The following is a 21,904-nucleotide window of genomic DNA, read 5'->3' on the forward strand; positions in this document are numbered from 1 at the left end:
ATACAATAAGGAAAAAAAGGAAAACGGCAAAAGAATCCGTTTTAAACGCGTATCCGTTTTTTAAGGGTAAAATAGGAATTTTATTAAAAAATTAATTAATTAATTAATTTAAAAAAAAAAAAAAAAAAAACACACCTATGAATAAAAGTGAAGAGTGAAGACAATATGGTACTTGGTTTTTGGTTTTTAACTTCCATACTATCTATAGGAAAAAAATCTCAACTTCTTATAGCCCATTGAGTAAGGAAAAGCTAAAGCTAGCAACATCTCATTTTCTTGTAGCTCATTAGGATATTTTATCTTGGGGTTCCCAGAGCTTTTGGAACATTAGATGTATGTATATAGGTAATAATCTCTCAAATTGTATGGGTATACTACCGTTTTTTGGTTTCGTTTTTTTGAAAACTACACGTTTAATACTAGCACCGTTTGTTTTCGTCCGTTTGTCGTTCCCTGTTTTTTTGACCCTTTTTTTTACCTTATCATTCATCATTTTTATCTGTTTAAAACCCATACCGTACGTTTCTATTTTTTACCTTCCCGTTTTAACTAACAGTGTGCTAAACCCACTTGCTTCTTGAATAAGGTTTCCTTGGCATACTTTTTTCTTTTTTTAAAGTGTCTTAATTTTTCCGTACAAAAGGCATTCAATGGTTTTTTTTTTTTTTTTTTGAGAAAAGTTCCTCTCCATGCACATAATCACTCCACCCATCTCACACCATCCACGAGATTTAGTCCCCACTCCCCACACGCTATGAACGGTGTGAACTAGGGTGGGATGGTTATTCTTAAGAAAGAGAATTCTGACTCTTTTTTTTTTTTACATAAATGCATCTAATAGTATTTTCATAATTATATTATCATAAATCTAGATGCTTTTCTTGTTCATTTGATATAATTTTCTATTTGATTGTTATCTGTCATCTCATATTATCACTAAGTCATTATAGTTGTCTTTTTCCCTTGGGGTATCAAAAGCTAGCCCGCACCAATGCGTCTGACTAAAACCAACCAGTTAAGTCCTAAAATTAGACCAATCGGTTTATCAGTAAACAACAATGAGCCGATGTTGAGACTAAACCAATTAATATTCTGTCATTCTTAGTGTTTGATTGTAACCCGATAAGTGCCCGACAAACACCTATAACCAACCGTTTATAACCCGAATAACCTGCTTATTATAGGTTATACCGTTATAGCTTGACCAACCCGTTTAGAGCCCTATAAAAATGAACCTGGAGTGGGAAACGATTAGAGCTGACCGAAGCTGACCGGGCCGACCAGTTATGGTTTATTAAAGTAAGCCTATGAGAAAGTAAGTATAGAAATTCAAAGTGACTACGAGAAAAACTTATACGTAAGCCTCGGGCCTCCCTTCTCCTCTGTTTCGTTTTCAAAGTTTTCTCGCACTTCCGCCATGGAAGCGGCTTTGTGTTCTTCTGCTTCTCCACCTTTGGAGTCTAATGACGCCGGATTTATCCGAGAGGAGGACACAGAAGCCAAAGAAATTTCCACCGTACAATCGTCTGTCAACCACTTGAATTCGAATTCTTGCGAGTCTTCATCATCCATTGCTAATAGTAGAAAGATTGTCAGGAGGAAGAAGAAGAATACGAGAGATGTTTTTGCTCCTGCTGCTTCTTCTTGGTCTTCTTTACATTCCCAACAGAGAGGGTTGCGTCTTACAGCTAAACGACGGGGTCCGAGAGTTTCCATTTGTAGTAATCGTCGTGGAAAGAGCGATTTCGATGCTCTCGCGCTTCCTCTTGGGATGTCGATCGCTGCTGTTGTCGCTCAGGTTCAATCATTTGGAGGGTTCTGTTTGTATTTTTGTTTTCTATTCTCAAGTTTTCGGTAGTTGTTCTTTAAAATTTTGTAGAAATTTTTTATTTTGATCAATGCTTGTCGATTACTTCCATTCCTAGAAGCTATTGAAGCTTAGACGGAGGCTGTTTTGCATATCGATTATTTTTTTTTTTTTTTTTATTAGCAGATGCCATTGCATGGGTGTTTTTTTGGGGTGGGGTTGCACTGGGCAGTCTTCTGGCCATTTTTTATATTGGGGTGTTACATTTAGTTTTAGAATTTTCTGTTCTTTTTTAGGGTAAAATTGTCTGCTTTTTTATTTTATTTGTTTGTATGGCTCTCAATCATAAGAAAAAATGAAATAGAGGGAAAATTTATGGGAAAAAAATACCTTTCGGAATATTTTTGGGCAAAATTAGTTAACAAATTGGCTTGCCCTGGATTTGTACTGAATTCCTTGTCAAGTGTTCATTGTGATCCATCTTACCTGGGGGTATTAGCTCCCTAGATTGCATTGGTATCTGTAAGAATTATTTAATAGAGAGTGGTCAGAGAGGATTGGTTCATCAATACATCCTCTTCAAGATCTCAATCAGGAGAATTTACATCCCAGGGCTCCTGATCTGAAGATCAAATCTCATTGGCAGCAATTGAAAGGATCAGTCTATAAAATTCATTGTCCATTAACATATTAATTTATTATATGGTTTGGGTCACATACATGTTTGAATAAGTGTCTTCACTAATATTAGTATTTCTGATAGCCATGTTCAACTTGCTTATCGATGGCTGACTGTGCTAAAAACCTTGTCTTTATTAGGTATGTTGAGAAATCTTTGGCTTTGTTTAACTTAAAATCCGTAAAGATAGAAGATATTTCTTGCTGTAATTTCTGCATGTATTCTTGTGCAATATCTTCCCGGCCTATGTAGTTTTTCACTGTATTTAAAGGACACTGAAGAGGCAGTGACACCACTACACCCGTCAGATCATCAACCGCCGGTAAAAACTGTTCATACCAGGTTCAGTGTCAGATTTTTCATAAAATTGAGATTTTATCATTTCCTTCCTTATCAGAGAGATCACTAGACACTAGAAATAAGTTGAACCATTCAAGAGACTGTCCTGCCTGAATGGTCTGAATGATCTACGCCACTCAGACCATTCATGCTGCACGGCAAGGTCCAGTGTGGACATCTTATTTTATTTTTACTAGAAATGTGATCCCATACTCTCCTTTTTGGTGTAATTATCCTAACCACTGCAGTAGATGGCTCGTTGTAGAAAATTTTAACACTTGTAATCTATATACAGAACTTTTAAAACCTACAGTACATCATGACCTTGACAGTTGGACCATGGGGACCATTGAACTGCCAATCACCATGCCAGAATTGTCCGGTTTTTCACTGTGTTTTCCCCTCTTTTGGTATTTTTTCCTGCCCTTAATAAACTTCTGCATATCCCAGAGAATCGAATAAAAAACTGGTGAGTTTTTTTATGGAGCCTTTTTAGTTTATCAGTAAATAATTGTTGAGATGTTGGGAGTTACAAAGATATATATATTCCCACTTTGGTTAAGTTTGATCCCTTGGTGCCTTTACCATCTCCACCTAATGCTTTTAGGTTTTAGGTTGAACCCTCCAACACAATGTCCCTACTATGCCTTTTAAGATGACCTCTGTTATCGCTAAGAATAGATTGTGTACAGTGAATAAAAGGAATGACATTTATTGTACCCTCTTGAATACCAAGTTTTGGAAATAATTTTTTAATAAAGATAGATATTTAGCAGTTATCATTCTAGGGTTGTTTGCTTGACAGCCTGGGAATGGATACATTCCTTGATGGCTCTAATCTTTGCCACATGATGGCTTAGTGGGCACTCAAATCTTACGGGCATGTCCAATTTCATTACATAATCTTGGGGTAAGTTCGATTCTGATATGCTTAGCTCCCTCTCCTGGTTTATCATTTGATAAGGTATGCATTGGTTTCAGGTTCTGGAAGGAGAACGTGTAGCAAAAGAAAAGATTCCCCTTGATCATCTTTCAATGGTACACTTCATGTCTCTTTTTTCAAGACCATCATGATTTATGCTAACTTCCAAACGATTGGTCTTGCAGTTATCGGTCAGGGACCTCCATTAGTTGTCCATAGATTGGGCTGCTGCTCATTCACAAACATCAAATTGATCCACCTGGTATCATTTTAGGTGATATTATTGCCTAAGAATGCAAATAGAAGATCCAGTTGCTTAACTTCTGAAACTGTGGCCCATGAATACAAGGGTTTATGAAATCATTAGTGTCTTGAATATAAGCCCATCTTTCCTCTTGTGGTTCCATGTGCTCTGTCTTTCCTATAATGGTTGTGCTGTATAATTATACTAAGAAGCTGAGTCAGAAATGTGAAATATTGACTAATTTGATTATGTTATTGCATTTGCAGATTTGTGCTTCAGCTATGAGAGAATCTTTAGCCAATGTAAGCCTAATCCAACATAGATGAATCATCTGCTGACCTATTTCATCCAGTTAAATTTTCTGTGGTGTTCTTGACTTTGTGTGGATATGTGACAATGTGAGATTCTGAAACAATACCTGTGCCTTTCCTTTGCCATTGGGTATGTTCTACCAGGATTTTGGGAACAGGTTTGACTGTTTTGTGAGGAGCTTTGAGGAATCTCTTGGAAGCACCCTGAGGACCTTACGAGTAATCAATGAAGCGTCTGTATATGAGGAACGGGGTCTCATCAGAGAATCAAGTGCAGAAAGTTGTAGTTCAGAAATGGTCCCACCTAAGTCTCTCTACAAGCAAGGACCTGGTTCTCATTCAGAACCGTTGGGATCTATTATTGAAGCTTGTGGACCATCTAATGCAGTGGAAGAAATACAAGAGAATTTGGGATTAGATTCAATAAATCAAGAGCTTGCCCTGCTTGAACCAATGCACCAATTGGCTGCTTCTTCTTTGAGCAGACTGGATTCTGGTTATAATAATACCATGCTAAGCCCCTTTGAGAAATCTCTGTGGGAACAAACTCGTTCTAATGACCTCGAGACACTTCACGTTTTTCAGAACATGAAGCGGCTGCAACTGAAAGAATCAAAGGTGGCTCTCCAATCCGATTCAAATAGTTTGGAGAGGCGTAAATTATCTCTGCGTATCTCGAAAGCATCATTCAATGCTGAGGAATTCAAAACTCAGTTAGAAGATGCAAGACACACTGAACTGCTCAAGAGATGCATAGACTCTCTTGTTGCTGGGTTACTTATAATGTCAGCTTTGCTTTTATACGGGACATATGTTCATTCGTACAAACGGATCATAGAAGCCACTGGGTCTTGTTCATCTTCACCCAAGGTCAGTTCTCTCTCTCCATGGAGTACACTAGTTAAAGCCTGCTGACCACAAAAACATAGGGCTGGGCTGTGCCATCATTTAAGATGGTGAAATTGCTCATCTAAGAATCAAACAATGTATCTTTTCAGTTTGATGATTGATCCATACATCATAATACAACAGTAAAAATAATAATGACTTAAGCCACCTTAATCATGGTGCTTCCTATTCTTAATATCATTCTTATGCCTGACATTTCTGTAGTGTTTAGAAATATCATCATTATGTTTGGTTCTGTTCAGGGGGCTACTTCTTGGTGGATCCCCAAGCAGGTCACATTTTTCACCTCATTGCTAGATATGCTGAATATGGCCAGATGTCAGGTTGCAGTATTCAGCCGGATGCTGTTTGGTGTTTTGATGATCATGACAATCGCTTATTTGCTTTTCCAACGTTCTTCCACTTCTAATCAGGTGATGCCAGTAACTTTCATCCTTCTGCTATTAGGAGTTGGCTGTGGCATTGTAGGCAAGCTTTGCATCGACACGTTGGGAGGGAATGGATATCATTGGTTATTATACTGGGAGGCTCTCTGCTTGATTCACTTCTTTGCAAACATGTGTACAAAAGTTTTGTTCTATATCCTGCATGGACCTGTCCCTGTGGCTCAAGGTACTGTAGCAAGGGCATTGCTTCCATACTGGTTACGGCAGCTTGTGTTTTATGTCATTATAATTCTGTTCTTACCATTATTTGGTGGTTTGATGCCGTTCGCAAGCTTTACTGACTGGAAAAATCACTTCTTAGTGTTAATCAAAGATAATTTAGTTGCATCAGCTATGGAGAATGGCAATTGATGTTTTAGATTATGTCTGGAACTGTAAAGATGTACAAAGGTGAAAATGATCGTTAGTTTTGAGGAGTTGAATTATTCTTCATGTATGGGTGTTTATTTGCTCTTAGACTCCTCAAACAATGTATGGATGTTGTTACCTGTATTTTATCTTCTATTTAAAAATTCGGAGGGAAGATGTGGTTGTTTTTTGTTGAGATTTGAATTATGTTGTTTTCTGACAGGAGACCATGGATTTAGATCTTGGTATCGGTCATTTTTGCCCTTGTATTTTTGGAAAAAAAGTATATTTTTGTATTGTTTTACCCCAAAAAAATATATTTTTGTACTGTTTTTACCTCTGAAAACATATAGGTAATCAGTCCAGATTGATCACTGATACGATACCGATACTTAAAACCATGTTGGAGACTAGATCCGATTTTATCGTATAATTTACCCTCGAATTTGTAAGAGTAATCTCAGTGATGAATCATTGAATCATAAGGGGGATGTTCCACACCTTATGTTCTACGCAAATGTGATGAAGCATAGCAAACAGTGAACTATATGGTGTGCTTCGTGTTCTAGTTGCTGGTAATGAAGCCTCTCTAGTCTCACCCCCTTGTTCTCTCAAAACTGATGGTAAAAACTGTTAGTTTAATTAAAAAAAAAAAATTTGTTTCCTCTTTTTTCGTGAGGAACAATTTTGTACTTCAAGAAAATTAGGGTTTTTCTATATCATAATATGTCTTTAAAACACTACAGGGTGTCATCTCACAACAAGGTGTGTGAAGATTTGTAATTTCTTCATAGAACAGTGGAACCCTTGATTTACCACTTTGCCATGGACATAGCCCATCTTAGGAGAAACCAAGTACATTCATTGTGTTTTGTGTGTGTGTGTGTGTGTGAGATTCTTTGTTAAATTTCTAACAAAAATACCAGAAATGATCCTCCAAACCAAGGTTTTAAACCATGGTATGTCTTAGAATCTAATTCCAGAGCAAAAGGAAAAAAAATGAATTTTGATATACCAAAGGATTTTTTCTTTCTCCTTATAAAAGGGAAAGGTTAACGGAGATGGCTTTCACAGTAAAACGATAGATGGAACTGCTATGAAGAGACATGTTAGCAGGTTGTAGGATATCTTACAAGAAGCCTACACCCTTACCAGCTGCGCACCTTCAAAACTTCTTTATATTGGATAGGTTGTTTAGTGGCAATGTTGGATTGATTTGAATTAAGAAATAAAAGATAATTTGGACAACATATCCACAAAAAAGTTATGCCAAAACTAATAATACTTCTTGTGGCATCAAATTGAGTATAAAAAGAGAGTTTTACAGAAAGATGGGAGAAATGATGGAGAATCTCTGTGAGAAATCCAAGGGAGAATTAATGCACTGGATTTCCAGCAGATGAGCCTAAGATCAGTTTCCAAAATTATAACCCCTCTCATAATCTACAAGGGAAAAAAGAAAAAAGAAAAAAAAAAACAACAGCTATAAATTTTATCCTAATGATACCTATCCTGCCTTCAGGACCATTTGGTTGGTGGTCTCTTTAATTGTTGCCTCAAAACTTTCCCAAGTATCAAGGAATCTCCGCTTCACATCAATGATTTGACAACCAAAGCAAGCAAGCCTTGTGGTTCCCAGTGGAAATGAGCTGAATCTTGTATATCCAAGTTCCATGGCCCTCATCGACATTAGACAATAGCCATCATCAGAAAATCTCATGAGCCTTCCCATAGTACCGATTTATAAAGGAAGCCTACAACATAATATATCATTAATAAATTCGCTAAAAGTTAGCATCTCCACACAACATACAATACAATATCTCGATAAAAGTAGCAACACAAACTCTTATCAAAATATACAATATAATGCTACAATGTACTAAAAGCAAAACTAAATACTTCGATACCATTCCTATATCCCAAAGAGAATACCTTTCCGCAAGAAATAGAGGTATCTAAATCTCTACCATTTCCCATTTATTAGACAGACCTTTCTACTCAAGGGTTCTCACGGATTTAGTTCACGGTATCGATATCAATACCAGGTTCCATTTTTATATTTGACTTTGGCCCCATGGCCTTGCAAACTAGTCTCAACAACTGGAGACAAGAGGTTTCTCCAAAAGATTTCCTGATCCAAGCTTCAGTGGCCGATTTCAGAACAATAAAAAGGAAGCCTTTGCTTCAACCAGAAGCTAGGGAGGAACACTCACTGGTTGGCAAAAAGGGCCAGGGCTGTCTAAGTCGGTGGAAGACAAACTAGAGCTCCGTGCCATTCACTATATTCCCCGATGACGGTTACACCCATCAAATTGAATCCAACAACTTCCTCGGTTTAATGACAAAAGAAAAGTGAACCGTTAAACATAGAAAAATACATAATGAACACAACCAGATGAGCCAGGGTACTCAACTAGTTTCCCAATTATAATAGTAAAACAAATGATCATATTCAACTGCAAGCAAATGTTGGAAGGTCAGGTTCAGGTTTTAGCCTCAAACCAGAGCAGAGGGGAATAATAACAACTGTGGTTGTATGAGTATGTGTATTATTAAAAACCCATACATGTGTATACTTGCATAAAATGTTTGGTTAGAATTGGCTTCAACTCAAGAAATAAGTATCTATTCTTCAAATCCTCAATTCCAATGAATAATTAAATACAGTTTCTATATGCAAGAAAAATAAAATTTTCAACACTTGCTGGAAGAAAAATTAAATAGATCAGAAAGTCCTCCTAATTTACATCTAAAGCAACATCAGAGATCAGTATCCCGATTGGTCGTTCCCCAGAAGGCATGCCAAAGCTTTGCCAGAAACTCTTTGGGAAATCAGAGCCCATCAGGCATTGAAGGTTCTACCAGATTGCACCCTAGAGGATGGCTCAGTAATTGAGCATATTAAGGTCTTGCTGGGGACGTGACATTAATTGACAGGAATTGCAAAAGATTTGCAAAAACAATAATAGAGAGGATTCAGCTAAATATCATTGGTCGAACAAGAATACCACATATTGGCATGTGTAGGTGTTCCCATCTCATTTGACATATAAGCTCATTAGCATCGCAGCTAATTTCATACTAATGGAACCCTTGATCAACAAAGAAGGCACATGACTTAGCGAAGCAAGTCTTTCAGCCTCAAATTTGTTTTGGGGACAATAGTTCCTCATGATATTTTGTCTGATATATATTTTAATTATTGACACTGTTTTCTATTGATGTAGTCTTGAAAATGGATATGGTTGATCATTTACTCCTTTAAAGGAATGTGTCATTTACAGTATTTTCAAAAAAAAAAAAAAAAAAAGAGGAAAAAAAGAAGTTAAAAATGGCTGGAAGATTTCCAAGGCCATGGGGCCAAAATCATATAAAAATGGAACCAGGTATATTCAATTCACAATCACTATAGACCATCTTTTGTGAACCCAAGGGCATATGTTGGAGTTGAGATGAAGTTCAAGATAAGGAAAGGAGATTCACAGTATATGACAATTAGAAATTCAAGCACTTCTGTTTTGCAGGTAACCCCCCCCCCCCCAAACCCCCTCTTTTTTAATCAAAATCATGTGAATTGAGGAAGGGGCTGATTTCCTTATCAGCAACTACCTTGTGCTTCATTTCACATTTAGTTAGTGCTTCAGATAACCAAAACGAGCAATGTAGATCAGAAATTACCTTCACTTTGGATATGTCGGGGGTATCAGGTGTTTGAACAGGATAGAACTTGTAAAACCGCATATTCTCAAATGCTGCTCTAGTCTCCTCACTCATTTCTTCCAGGGCCTTTCTCCGAGCTTCCCTTGCCTAAATATTAAGAAATCTCATTTGAGAACACATAAGATCAGAACTTTCAGTCAATAAAGTTGGTCAAGGCAATATGTGCTTTAAAAATACCTCTCGGTTAGCTCTTTTCGCGTCTCTGACCTTCTCCTTGACAAATTCCTGAGAAAAAAATGTCCAAATATGAAATTTGAAAAGAAACAAGTGATAGCCAAGAGATAAATGAAGTCACAGGCTTTCCATCAACTAAAAATACCTTGAAAGCATCTTTCTGATCTTCAGATAATTCTTCCTCTTTAACTAGGTCATCAGTAAATTCCTGGAGATTACATAGACAATACTTAGGCCGAAAGAAATAAGGCAATTGACCAAGAATGAAGTAACAGTTCCTACATACAAACAACAAAATTGACTAAGCATGGCAATGATTCCTACATGGGTACTGAAACTGCCGATCTTTCACCCAGTTTACTCCATATTTGTGACTTGCAGATTATTACACTACACAATCAACGAATATCTACAGAAATCCTCCACAAATAAAATAGATACAGGAGAATCAGAACACCGCTGAGTGGCCTCATAAATCTCATGTCAATAGAAGTTGATCTATTGTAATATGGGTTTAAGGGTAGAAATGTCATAGGGCATTATTATACTTGTACTCATATCTCATCTATTATAAATAAAGGTGGGCTGGTGTCAATCTGACACAAGTCATTATTCCCCAAATCACAACATGATCCAATTGGATAATCATCACCATCTTATCAAAAGTTCTTTTGGATGATCAAAAAGTTTACTGCAACTGGTCCAGCATAAGGTTCAAAATGAGTGGTTAAGGCAATCAAACTGCACCATATGCAAGGTTTTCTGATTTTTTGGGGCTTGATCAGGATCAGATAAAAAGGCGAATGCACACAAGTAGTTAATCTGTACCTCAAGTTCATCAAGTTCCCAGTCAAATTCACAGAAGACCTGCAGGAAAAAGAGAACCAAATATTACTTATCTCAGTTGTATCAAGTTCCCTGGCAGACTAAGTTCATTCATCCCCTTGGGCTGCACTTTCACAACCCATATGAAGGGGATATTGGTAAGTCCCTGAAGTTGGGCAAAATCATTAGAAATTAAAATGATCATTGCCTTAGCATTGTGTCATCATATTATCTTACCGGTTTTGGTTCAGCCGGATATAAGATCTGAACAATTGTACTCTGCTCAAGTTCATCCTCCTTCAAAGGCTGGTAGAAATCTGTTGAGAGAACAAGACAAAGTTTCGCAAAAGTAAATTCCATCTAATCTAAAAAAAAACTTTAAAAAGAAGCCATATGAGTTGCTTGAGTCATTAATATCGAGCAGCTATTTCAACTGTCTAACCACATACAGATCTAATCCACAGCTAGAATTAGAGCGGCAACAAATTTTCATCCTAGCAAGTAATAATATCATCAAGGAGTAACAAATCATCCACAACCACTATCTGCTCAAATTTGACTCTACAAACTCAAGGAGAAAAGAGATTTTGAGGCCTCATCACAGAGGGAAACCAACTAAATTTACAGAGAGTAACATTCAGAGTGACAGGGCTTCAAACCAGCTAAGAACCTTGAAGAAGAGATTATTATAGTTGAAATGGGAAGCTAGCAAAGTAGCAATGTCTAGAATCAGAATAAATTTTTTAAGAAACTTACAAGGTAGACAATACTCATACTTCTTGATACGCTCCAGCTTCAGGTGTCTCAAAGCAGCCCTGCAGCACACAGATTCAAGGATAAGATTTCCCTACAACAGTCACAAGCATAAAAGGTTAAAGACACTAAACATCCCCGAAAGGAATCTTCCAAAACAACCTTGAAAGGATGCAGCAAAAGGCAGACAAACATTTAAGATCATTCCAATCCATGCATTAAGAAGCTGATGGCATATCTAGCAATCTTCCTAATACATAGGCCAGCATATCCCTGGAGGGGAATATGCCTTTAACAAGATGCATATCACGTATAAATTATAAAGTGAATTGATAAGGAAGTTAGTTTCATACAGCTGAATCAAGCAAGACAACCAGAACTGATGAGGAGAAAGGTTGCTGGTCTGGTGACTAAAGATTTTCTTATGATTGAATGCAAACATGGCCCATTTTGTGTGAGCATGTGCTTAGCAAAACTGAGCCATGGAGAGAAGAGGCAAGATATAAGCAGTTCCCAGGCTCCCAGCCACACTATATAATGAAGAAATCAACTTGAAACAGGTCAGTACGCCTCATGCCATTCCAAATATGAACTATTGAAGAGATTACTGTAGTTAATCTCATAACATGAGCTTCTTTCAGAATTACACAATTTGCAGAGACCAAATTGAATAGGTTTCATTTCATTTCCTTCTTTATTTGGAGAAAGGAGAGGATTTAGTTAGTCATAAAATCTATATATGTTTCCCACACAAACACACAGGAACTCTCTGCACAGATGAATATAATCCTGAGTCAAGCTACATGCAAATGAAGCTAATCTGCTGAATTTTTTTTTTATTAAAATAATAGATAAATACTAAAGAATTGTTTGGGTTCCTTGTATCTTCAGACCTCTATTATAATGTAAGGAATAATAAAAATCTGAACAATTTGTAACCATATAACTATTGTCTCAGGATGTTTATACACCACAATCCATGATGGCAAGTTGACTGCAAAGACTATAATTTATTATCAGCCTGGTTAAGGAAGTAAAGTATTCCAGAGTTGAACCTGCAGCGCTATTGCAAGGGGAAATTCACTATTTTCCGATCAGTTTGATATGGGGGAGATTAAGGGAACTATAGAATTTTATTGGCCCATCATATTTTTATTTTTTTTTTGGTGGGGGTAGGGGGGGGTTTGGTTCTTGGAGGCTTGATCCAGGTTGAACAGCCCATTCAATAATGCATGCATAGATTGGTCAATAGCTCAGCAAAATGAGTAAGATGGGATTGAGAAGGATCCCGAACAAATGCTTATAAAGCTGGTGCAATGTGATACCTATAAAGTTCATTGATGTTCTATTTGGCCAACCGTGGATGTACGATAATGAAGTTGTGGTTGGGGGGTTTAGAAAAATTACTTCATATTCAAATGGAAAGGTGTCCATATTGTCTTCCATCTAGTGAATGTACCTGCTGAAATGCGGCAACATAGGGCTTTGAGGACAAACCAAAATGGCACTGAATCTGAGAAGAAAGAAATTGTTGGATTTGCCTATGAAGGAGATGTTGGCTATTCCACAAAAGGAGTTTATTAATACAAGTCAAGACACTAGAATGATTTTGGACCTTGTTACTCAGGAAGTAACTCCCCAACCTGAGGTAACCCTTGTCAAGCCTATTAAAGAATTGCTTTCTGGTTTCTCTGACTTGACTCCTGATGAGCTTCCAAATGAGTTACCTACTATTATGCATGATATACAGCACGTCATTGACTTGGTACCTAGTTCGGTCTTACCGAATCTTCCAACTTACCAATTTAGTCCCAAGGAGAATGCAGAGCTCAAGCGGCAAGTTGATAGACAATCACATAAAGGATTTATTGAGGAGAGCTTAAGTCTTTGTGAGGTGCCAGCATTGGTTACGCCGAAGAAAGATGGTTTGTGGCATATGAGTGTGGACAACAAAGCTATAAATAAAATAACCACGAAGTACAGGTTCCCCATAACCCCAACTTGATAACATGTTGGACATGCTGTCTGAATCTAAGATTTTCTCCAAATTGGACCTTAAGAGCAACTACCACCAGATTCGTATTCGGCACGGAGACAAGTGAAAAACCGCCTTTATGACCAAGAATGGCTAGTTTGAGTGGAAAGTCATGAGTTATGACACTTCGTAATTTATTGGTTGCTTATTTTGACGATATTTGATTTAGAACAAGCATCCAAAGGACCATATTGATCATTTGAGACAAGTCTTAAGAGTACACCATGCGGAGAAGTTATACATAAATCTCAAGAAGTGTTCTTTCATGCTACCCAAGGTTATATTCCTTGGTTTTATTGTCTCATCCAAAGGCATTGCAGTTGATCCAGATAAGATCAAAAGCATCATCGATTGGCCCCGTACCGAAGACCATTAACTGAAGTTTGTAGTTTCCCTGGCTTAGCTTCCTTTTACAGAAGGTTCATTTGGAATTTTAGTGCAATTATTGCACCCATCACTGAATGAATAAAGGCAAGTTTGAATGAACACTTGCAACAACATAGGCTTTCTTCTTATCAAGAAGAAGATAACAGAAGCATCGGCCCTTTACCAACAGTCTTTAACTGTATATTTGAGGTAGTGACAGATACTTCCCATGGTGGTTTAGGAGGCGTATTGATGCAAGATGCACACCCTATCTCTTTCTATAGCGAGAAACTCAATGATGCCAAGTGCCGCTATTTGACTTATGATCTTGAGTTGTATGCAGTTGTCCAAGTGTTACGCCATTGGAGCCATTACCTTATTAGTAAAGAATTTATTTTTTACACTGATCATTAAGCATTGAAACATATTCACACACCGAAGTCAATTAGCAATCGGCATGCCAAATGGGGTAGTTTGTCTGCAAGAGTTTACGTTCGTCATGAAGTACAAGGCGGGAAAGGAGAATACAATGGCTAATGCACTTAGCCGAAAAGTACTTACGATGGAAGCATTTTCAGCACATGGAATCAACATTGATCAAATCCGTGGTAAGTACACATCTGATCCCGATTTCAGCACTGTATATAAAAAATTACAGTAAGGGCGGACAACAAATACTCAATGCGTGAGGGGTATATGCTCTTCGGGACAAAGTGACATGTTCCAAACTCTTCTCTACAGCATCACATTTTATGGGAGTTATACGGAGGAGGTTTGGGAGAGCATTTTGGCAAAGACTAGACTCTTGCGCAAGTGACAGATAGATAGTATTGGCCACACATTACAAAGGATGCTGATCATGCAATCAAAAGGTGTCGTGTATGTCAGCTTGCTAAAGGAGGAAAGCAAAATACAGGTTTATACTCTCCATTACATGTCCCTCTCACACCATGGCTAAATGTTAGCATGGATTTTGTGCTTGCCCCCTACAAGAGAGCAATATGATTCCATTAATCTAGTTATAGATCACTTCTCTAAGATGTATCATTTTCTACCTTGTTGCAAAACTTTCGATGCACATCAGGGGTTGCTAAACTATTTTCAAGGAAGTGGTGCGGCTACATGGCCTACCTAAGAGCATTGTCTCCGATTGAGATACCAAGTTCATGAGCTACTTCTGGAGGACACTGTGAATGAAAAAATACAAAGCTAAAATTTTCAAACACATTCCACCCGCAGATAGACAAAGGTAGTAAATCGAAGCTTGGGTAATCTACTACGATGCTTAGTTCGAGATTAGGAGAAGAGGCCTTCCATCCTCGACATTGCTGAATTTTCTTACAATAGTTCAGTGAACCAGATGGCAGGCTGTACTCCTTTTGAGATATTACTTAAGAGTTCAGCCAAAGAGACCCATTGATCTTGTTCAACTACCACCTGGAGCTCGAGTTAACATTGAGGCTAACAAGTTCTTGCGCCATATCATTAGGTGCACGCCGATGTTCGACAACACATCACTTTGAAAAACGATGTGTATAAAGCTTCAACCTTATCATCATCAGCATTATGTGGAGTTCAAACTGAGAAACATGGTGATGATTCATGTCAATCCTGCGAGGTTCCAAACAGGTATCAATACTAAACCCCACCCAAGGAAGATGGGTCCCAACAAGGTGCTGAAACGAGTAAGACCTAATGCTTATAAGCTAGAGCTGCCAGATGATATGACCATAAGAAATGTTTTTAATGTGGCCGATATTCATCTTTATGTGGGCATCATTCAGACTATGGGCATTCAGAACAAATGCTGTGATTTTCCCAACTCAAGCCACCCATCGTTGATGTTATTGAAGAGGTCTTGCATGACCCTTACAAGGCTACATGTCATGATAAAGGTTATCATGCATTCATTGTCAAATGGAAAGGCTTTTCACGACATGACAATTTTAAGATGGATTCATGTTGATGACTTCAAGAAGCTTGATCCTGATTTGTATGAGTGCTACATGTCCTTCACACATTTGTCGGAGACGAATGTTTTCAAGCAACGGAGAATTGATGTAGAATTAAAGACATACAACAGGAGGAAGAAGAGGGCTTTACAGCCCACGATTTGGGTATTATGTCATAGTTGGTTTTATTTTATTTCGTTTTGGGTCGGTTCATTAGTTAGACCAAGTTGTGTCAATTTAAGTTGTAAAGTTGTTGTCTTATTCTTAGAAGACAAGAAACTAGTTTGTTTCATTTGTCCTTAGTTTTCTTTTAAATTTTATTCTATTTTTTTAGATTCTTCTTGTAATAGGCAACTGATTGGGGGTTTCTATTTCTGGGACCTTCTAATTGGAAGACTTCTCTCTCTCTTATTTCAGATAAATACAATGCAAGAGGCTCCCTTAGAGCCACAATTTTATGAACAAACAACTGCTACTCTATTGAGAATTGTCTTGTGTTATGATCAAGGCTGTGGGATTGGTGTGCGATCCAATTGACTATATGCAATGAGAAGCCCAAGAGGTTCCTTTTCTTGTCTTCTATTTCTTACAATGTTCTATCATTCTAAAGTCTCAAATAAAGCTCCATCCTTCACAGACACACAGATTAGTATTACAGTATTACTTTCTATTTCCAATTCTGGAATTTCCCAGTTTTTTTGTGCGACAATCAATTGCTCCCACAACCAATCCAGCCATTAGAATTGGCCAATATTTTGGTCAAACCTCCCTCACCCTTGGACTGAAACTCGATCCAAGTTTTAGCTTGTAATGAGCATCTGATGGCCTGCAATTAAAAATCACCCTTCCCTGCTTGATGGTGATTTTTCCGACCTAATCTGATTTCCAACTGAAATCGATAACGAGACCTGGTTTGGATCTGTTCTTTCTGGCTCATGGTTTCAAAATCCAGTCAAGCTGGTCCAACCAGTCAAGTGCTACTGCATCACCTTCCCCCACGCACCTCCTCCTCCCTAACCTACCCTTCCACCACTGCTCCAATCGACCTGCACCCCCTGCAACTCAAAGCTTGCCCCCACCTTTTTTTTTTTTACTCATATGGGGATTTGGTGAATCTTTTCAACACCATAATTTGTAATTTTATAACACTATTTATAGCTATCAACATAGTTGTCACGGCATCGCCAAGGAGTCGCCAAGGCACCGATTAGGTGTCCTGGCGGTTTAGGGTGACCAAATCGATTGGCCGATTAGGTTAACACACATTAATCGACCGCCAAGGGTCGATTGGCATCACCAAATCATCCCTGGCGACGATTAATGTGGTTGAACCGAAAAATCGGTCGCCATTTTGGTTTTTTTTTTTTCCTTAAGTTTTAATTTTTAATTAATAAATTGATTTTATTTATAATAATGTTATTGACAAGTGTATATTGATTCTTTTTCTACTAATTCTATTAGCACTTGGTAGGGATAAAATTGTCATTAACCTATACCAAGGGAAAAAAATATATATATATCACTTAAAGATCAAAGAAGGTCGCGACAGTTGACATTTCAGTCTTTCAACCCTTCTTCAACCTTTGAAGTTCGAACTTCGAACCCTAAGTGAACTAAGTGAAGATGGAAGGGACTCCCCTCAGAACCTCATCTGCTCCGGCATCGCTGCTCATCTGTTCCGTGGTCGCTAGGTATGTTCTTCTCTCTTCTCTTCTTCCCTGGTTTATCGCCTCTTCTTCTCTTCTTTTTTTTTTTCTATCTTGCAGCAGGACTCTTCTCTTCTTCTCTTCTTCTAACCATCTTCTTCCTTGCCTCTGGTATGAGGTATCGACTCTTCTTCTCCTCTTTTAATCTTCTTTTTCCTTGCCTGTTGCCTCTGGTAGTCTGGTTTGTTCGACTCTTCACCTCCTTCCCCCCCTTTTTCTACTACTAATCAGTCTCTTCTCTTCTTCTCTTCTTCTAATCTTCTTCTACCTCTTCCTTAGTTCACTCACACACACACTGGCACACTGCTATTAATGGGATATTTAACAAAGTTGCTCCTGCCATGCGAGTAGCTGCTGTCCTTGGATTTTTTCTTTTTCCTTTGTAATGTTGTATTGCCTTTTTCATTGATGCAAATTTTCTAGCAGTCATGATTGTGGTCTTCAATTACCAGATTTTCCATGATTAAGAATCATGTTCTATATTGAGGATTGTATTACTATTAAGCAAGGTAAGTGTATGTACAGTTGGTTCCCAATATAATTGTGTTAAATTGTTAATTCGATGAATATTTTTTAGTTCTCTTCTGTTGCAACATATTTTAACAATGTTTACTGTGATATATCATATATGTTGTTTCATATAATTTTTTTAAAAAATTTATGATAATGTCTTGTTGGCTATGTTGATTTTTTGACGATTTGATGTTGCTTAATGTTGGTTTTATAAGTTATAGGGTATATATTGTAGGCTTGTAGCATGCTAAATAACTTTAGAAAATAGGAAAAATAAAGAAGTAGCATACTAAATAACTTTAGAAAATAGGCAAAATAAAAAATGACACATGGGCGATTTGACCGCCATGGCAACGCCATAACGGGCAATTCATCGCCAAATCGATTAGCCACCCCTCTACCGCCTTGGATCAATTTGACGATGTGACAACTATGGCTTTCAATGTTGTAAATCTTTGTCCTATCTGGTAGATCTGGGCAATTTCTCCATTTCAAAACGAGTAACAAAATCCTATGTTTGCTATTCACTAAACAATTTGTACGCAACCAGAAGAAAAATGCTAAAGGATTTTGAGGAAAACTCAGTGAATTTAAAAACTAAATTGGTAAAGATCTGGAAAAAAACAAAGAGACAACATAATTACAAAGTAAAGGGTTGAAGGGTGGGAGCATGACTACCTTCTTTGAGTGCAGCTCAGTATATAAATTTGGAACCTCTTTCTATCGACTTGATTATCCCTGTAAGATGATATGATATTATAGGAATTAAACAAGGACATAAAGAAAATAGTTTTGTGTGATAGAATCAAGAAAGGAAGAGAACTGAAATCACTTTGGGTGAAAATATACTTTAGAAGTCTCCATAATAAAGTACGAGGAAGATACCTTTCTTCTAAAGGAATATAAGGAACCCAGTCCATTTTCATTTGCTTCATTGGTATTATTTCTTCAGTCTCCCTTTGAACTGATTTGATACCAATCTTATCAGAAGGTGGAAAAGGAGACAAAACCTGTCAATAGAAAAAGAAGTGATGTAACTGACAAAGCTCCCAAACATGCCATCAAAAGCTCTCCTCTTGACTATGATACAGAAAAGAAAACCACAAATCTAGTCAGCAATAAACTAGCACATAGACTTCCAAACAAACCACAATGGTAAAGACAGCAGGTCAGTGAACTTACCGCTACTACAACAGGAATGCAGATTATTTTATCTTCACCCTTGAAGCTGACTAATTGAGCTGAAAACACAGAAATATATGTAATTGCAAAACAAGAATGTGAAAGGAAAATACAGTAAAATAAACATATTTGAAACTTGAATTTCTCATAGGCACACCAAGGAAAGAAGAAAGAAATGTTCTTGGAAGACCCAGATGAAACCAAACATAATTGGAGGATGGAAGAACAAACTAGACATAAACATAAAATTGAAGTCCCTAAAAAGAAATCACATATTTATATCCGATAGATTCAGTGCCATAATAATTATTTCACATCTGCTAAGCAGAAACTTGTAACAGTGATTCATGATATGAAAACATGTTCTAAAGAAATATAAATCAAGGAACCGAATGAAATAAAGCACTTACGCTCTGTACAACTGAAGAGGTAAACTTTCTGCCCATGAAGCAATCCACCCTCTTCAAATGCATTCTGACAAGAAATTGACAAATTTCAGAACTATACAAATACTAAATCGCTTTTTTTTCATATTAAAAAGAAATATCCTTCCTAAACAACAGGATTATTGGTTACACCTTTAATATCTATCTACTGCATAGTTCCTTGAAAGGGGTTGGGAGGGGAGGGGAGGGGAGAAAGTAAAGTTGAACTGCACATTATCCAAAAAATATGCAAATTGCACTCACTTCCAAGTTCGAAAAGTCCCACTTAAACTGATAAACTGAGTCCAGCTGATCCCACTGCAATCAATATATGAACTTTTTCAGTTTTTGTGGGTTAATTAACTCTAGGAAATGATTCAGAAGTTCCAACTTCATGCTAAAACCATAAGATTGAAGGAAAATAATATAAACGAAAAGACGAATTGATGTCATATATGCATTCAGATTTGAGACTAATTAAGCAGTAATATTAATATAAGAAGAATAATAAAGTTTAAGTCAAACCTCTGTGCCTACAGGAAATGCAGCTTGCCACAAATCTTCCTACAAAACAGAAACCAACACTCGGATCAATGAAAGAGAAAACAAAGTAAATGTACAACTGACTTATTACAGCACAGACCATCAGCAGTATCTAATAAAACTGATGCAGTCCAGGATCAGCTGCAATAAATAAAACTGGAAAAACGAACAAAACTGAAGAAACAACAGAGATTGAAGAGAAGAAACACAGAAGGACGTTGTGTCTTCCTCCCAGCAAACCCAAAAGGGGAAATCTGCAGTAGAACTTTGCAGAACTAACTCAAGAACAAGCTCAGAACTTTCGTTCCCTGCAACTCTCTGGGAAAGAAGTTCTATTCAATAATTCCAATCAAAATCCCAATACACGAGAGGTTGGGGTATATGTCACAGCCCAAATCAATACCTACTAAAATATGTCCTCCAAATTAATGTCCCCCAAATTAAGCAACTTCCAAAATCATATCCTAATAAAAAAAAATTGAAATTAAAGACAAATAAAAGATAAATAAGGAAACAGCAACGTAAATAAAAAACGCTCCACTGTCGATTGTGTCAGGGTCTCGCCTTCCCCAATACTTTCGGGTGCCGCAGTTGTATGAGGAAATCTTCAGCAACGTCCTGTACTCTATCAATATTGCATTCAACTTTTACTAACTCTAAAGGTTTTCTACCTCAACAAAACACTGGATTGTCTGTAGAATAAACTCTCAATTGAGATTTGAAGATTTTGAGGGGAAAAATAAAAAATTCAAACCTCGTTGCGAAATGGAAGATCTTCAAAATATTATAGCCAAAAAATAAAATAAAAAATCCAATCACAACCCAGCCCCATTACCAATGAACTCAATAATTTCAAACTGATGATGAAACACAACTCCCGCAAACGACATAGCTATGGAGGAAGCGAAAACTCAGTAGCAAGAAGCAAAACCCTAATGATTACAAACAGAAGGTGCATTGCTTAACATATAAAATAGAATGGATTACAATCAAATAAACAAAAAATGACTCGAAGAATAAGGAAAAAAGACTAACCAGATTGCGCTTATCAGGAAAGTATTCAGGCTCAGCTTCAGTTTTACGAGCAGCAGGAGCTTTGACTCGTTTGCCTCTGCTGGAAGCTTTGGTAGATTCCTTAGGAAGCTCTTCGGGAGATTTGCTTTCTTCCTTCTCCTTCTGGTTCGCCTTCCTCTTCGAACCTCTCCCCATCGGTTCGCGACGGAAAAAGATGCTGAGACAGAGAAGAAAGAGAGAGAGAGACGGATAGGGCTTGCGGCGTGAAGAGAACGCGGTTGGTCCGATCTTGAAGGAGGCGACAGGCGAGAGAGACTAGAGGTGCAAATGGGGCTCGGAGAGCATGAGAGGGAGAAAGAGGAGAGAGAAGCGATGGTATTTATACCGTCTACGAAAGGTTGAGGCAATTCAAAATGAGCCAGCAGGGTTCAAATACGGTGTACTAACGGCACGTGTTGAGGATTATTAATCAGTTTGAAATCCTACCTAGTCGCGTGGCCTCACGCCAGAACGTGACCAATGAGGGACACACATAGGAATCCACCCAGGGGGTAGGGGTCATTTCATATGATCCTATAAGACAGCGTAAGAAAAACGCGACCAGGTAGCGCATTTCATATCATCCTGTAAGAGAGCGTAAGAGAAACGCGACCAGGTAGCATGAAACGTTAAAAATTTAGGGTAAGGG

The 21,904-nt window shown here is 37.6% G+C and overlaps 2 protein-coding genes across 3 annotated transcripts; one reads left to right on the top strand and one right to left on the bottom strand.

The window, feature by feature from the left end:
• The first annotated feature begins 1,350 nt into the window (after nt 1–1,350).
• On the top strand, nt 1,351–6,180 carry LOC122092854 (protein CPR-5-like). Of its 2 annotated transcripts, none has more exons than XM_042663156.1 (5): nt 1,351–1,798; nt 3,807–3,863; nt 4,258–4,293; nt 4,447–5,172; nt 5,454–6,180. In XM_042663156.1, the coding sequence occupies exons 1-5, from the start codon at nt 1,418–1,420 to the stop codon at nt 6,006–6,008; spliced, it is 1,755 nt and encodes a 584-aa protein (XP_042519090.1). In that variant the 5' UTR covers nt 1,351–1,417; the 3' UTR covers nt 6,009–6,180. The 2 variants fall into 2 exon arrangements, with proteins under 2 accessions (XP_042519090.1, XP_042519098.1); XM_042663164.1 differs by having other exon boundaries at nt 5,625–6,180.
• Nucleotides 6,181–7,272: 1,092 nt separating this feature from the next.
• Nucleotides 7,273–21,580, bottom strand: LOC122071833 (protein HEAT INTOLERANT 4-like). Its single transcript, XM_042636256.1, has 14 exons — nt 21,238–21,580; nt 20,185–20,223; nt 19,924–19,977; nt 19,645–19,708; nt 19,235–19,293; nt 18,938–19,062; nt 18,731–18,790; nt 11,484–11,542; nt 10,965–11,044; nt 10,731–10,769; nt 10,048–10,110; nt 9,906–9,953; nt 9,687–9,815; nt 7,273–7,759 (listed from the first exon to the last, which is right to left on the bottom strand). The coding sequence occupies exons 1-14, from the start codon at nt 21,409–21,411 to the stop codon at nt 7,712–7,714; spliced, it is 1,041 nt and encodes a 346-aa protein (XP_042492190.1). The 5' UTR covers nt 21,412–21,580; the 3' UTR covers nt 7,273–7,711.
• Between the last annotated feature and the right edge of the window lie 324 nt (nt 21,581–21,904).

The sequence above is a fragment of the Macadamia integrifolia genome, chromosome 2, assembly GCF_013358625.1.
Source record: "Macadamia integrifolia cultivar HAES 741 chromosome 2, SCU_Mint_v3, whole genome shotgun sequence".
Lineage (NCBI taxonomy): Eukaryota > Viridiplantae > Streptophyta > Magnoliopsida > Proteales > Proteaceae > Macadamia > Macadamia integrifolia.